We start from the raw sequence: 2,329 nt of genomic DNA, 5'->3' as shown, positions 1-2,329 counted from the left end.
TTTGAATATTGAAAATAAGAAAAAAAAATAGAAAATCACTCAAAAGATGACACCTAAACTTGTAAAAGAAAGTTATCAAAATTTGGTAGTAAAAAAATCATTTTCCTTTTAACAATGACGTTGGAATCTAAGAATTTATAAATTATCTAAACTTTTTACCTTCCAAAGGGGTTAGTAACAGGCAAGAAAAAGAAATCTTATGTTGTTGCATTTGGCACATAAGAGAAAGAGAAACATTTGGTGAAGTAATTTATATTTGTCAGAGAAAATTGAATGAGAAATGAAATTTGTTTTGTCAGGGACTATACTACAGATTTCTTTAGTATGATTGAGGTACAACCTATGATGCATCATCAGAGTTTTAACTTGAATTAACCACTTTTTGAGGCTCCATTTTTGTCCTGCTTTTATCTGGGGAATCACTTTCTTCTTCTTCTTCTGTTTCCTTCCTTTTGTTATTCATCTGTTGCTCTTCTTCATCCTTAACTTTTGATTTCAACAAATGTGGTCTCAGCCTGTTTACATCTGACTGTTGAACTGGTTTCAAAAAGAATTCATCAGCTCCATCTTCTAGGCATCTGACATAACAAAAGGGCCTTTAACATCTCAGTTGTACAAAATCTCAGTTATACAAAATCGTAAAATCTATGAATTATTTGTTATGACGTGAAATTAACCAATTTGATGTACTAAAAATAATTTTTTTCTTCAAATATCTTGATGTTAAGATTTGGGTCATGAGAGGTAATTTCCCTCACCTGTTGATTCTTGATGGAACATTCTCTGAGGACATAATCACCACTGGTATATCTTTAAGAGATTTAGATTCCTGCAGATCAATAACTTTTTGTTATTCATAGAAGATACCAGCAACATGCACATCACAAGATTGGTTTTGAGATTTGGTATGATTAAAGGTAGACAAATATTTGATTTTAGTGAACATAAAAACATGTTATTTTTACCTTGATTTTTCTGAGCAGATCATACCCTGTCATTTCTGGCATACAGTAATCAGTTATGATCAGGTTTACATCTACATCCTGCAATTACAATAAGCAAAAGGGATTGATTAATTAGATCATATTATATATCATTCTAACTTTTGCATTAAAAGAAAGGTAAAACTATGTGTCATCATCATTTTTGATAAAATTTTGCAGTAAAATTGAACCTGATTGGCTTCTAAAGCAATGGTGGGAGGCTCTTCATTTCTCTTCTCATCTTCAACCAAACCAAGAAACCTCAAAGCCTTACTACCAGAATCCACAGCAGTAACTGTATTCACAGAACATATATCACATCAAGCAAAACCAAATCACCCCATCTCATAAACAAACATAAAAAGCCAAACAAACATATCCAAGTCCATATTTTTTTTAAGAAAAATGACAAAACACATAAAAAATAACAAAATTACCATGAAAAGAAGAGGTTTTGAGGAGTCTCTCAATCAACATTCTGTCAATAAGGCTATCATCAACAGCCAGAACATGAAACTGTGCCTCTGCAGCCAAACCCATGATTATGATAATGATGTGGGAAGTTGCAGGCCAAAACAGGAGAAGAAGAAGAAGAAGAAGAGAGAAAAAGATGAAAAGAGTGATGAAAGAAGGTGGCATGCAGAGATTTTAAAAGGAGGCAGATGATGGTGAAGAAGATAGAAAATCCAGGAAGAAAATCTGACAGTTTGGAAAGCAAGATCCGACAGATTTCATCAAGAATCTGGCGGATCTTTTGGGTTGATTTTTGAATTGAAAAACAAGCAAAGAAAGTGCTGTTATTGTACCAAACTCAAAATCTGACTTCTTCATTATTACTATTCTTTTCATTATTCTATTTCACCCTTTTGCTTAGGGTTAAAGACAAAAAAAAAAAAAAAACTATTTCGCTGTTCTCTTCTCTTCTCCTTACCCTTTCACAAGACCAAACTATTATTCTTAATTATATCAAACGTTGTTGTCATTGTTCTCACTGTTCAGAGTCGTGTGTGTGGACTCTATTCTATTCCATGCACGTGCATGACATGCTTACCACTATCACACCCACGTACCTGTTGTACAAATATATATACAAACAAAACCACTGCAAAATCAAAAACGTAATTTTCTTTTTACTAATCAAATCTTTTGTCTCTGCTCTTTTTCTAAGAGCCAATATTGACCTAAATTATTTATACATAATTTTCAAACTCTTCTCTGTTGCTCTTTCTTCGAACATTCTCATTTCTTCAATTATGAAAAAAAAAAAAAAACAAATATGTCATGCACTTGCACACTAACTCAGTTTTTATATAAGGCGGCTTTCACTAAAAAATGGTTTGGATGAA

The 2,329-nt window shown here is 32.3% G+C and overlaps 1 protein-coding gene across 1 annotated transcript; it reads right to left on the bottom strand.

Annotated features, from left to right (window-relative positions):
- Positions 1–255: 255 nt before the first annotated feature.
- LOC114178659 (two-component response regulator ORR9-like) lies at positions 256–1,807 on the bottom strand. The gene is made up of 5 exons (XM_028064693.1): positions 1,421–1,807; positions 1,175–1,278; positions 966–1,043; positions 759–829; positions 256–578 (listed from the first exon to the last, which is right to left on the bottom strand). Exons 1-5 carry the CDS (start codon positions 1,620–1,622, stop codon positions 362–364), a joined length of 672 nt encoding a protein of 223 aa, XP_027920494.1. The 5' UTR covers positions 1,623–1,807; the 3' UTR covers positions 256–361.
- Between the last annotated feature and the right edge of the window lie 522 nt (positions 1,808–2,329).

Source organism: Vigna unguiculata, chromosome 1 (genome assembly GCF_004118075.2).
Source record: "Vigna unguiculata cultivar IT97K-499-35 chromosome 1, ASM411807v1, whole genome shotgun sequence".
Taxonomy (NCBI): Eukaryota; Viridiplantae; Streptophyta; class Magnoliopsida; order Fabales; family Fabaceae; genus Vigna; species Vigna unguiculata.
Note: the sequence above shows the minus strand (reverse complement) of the source record. Positions and strands in the feature narration are given on the sequence as shown.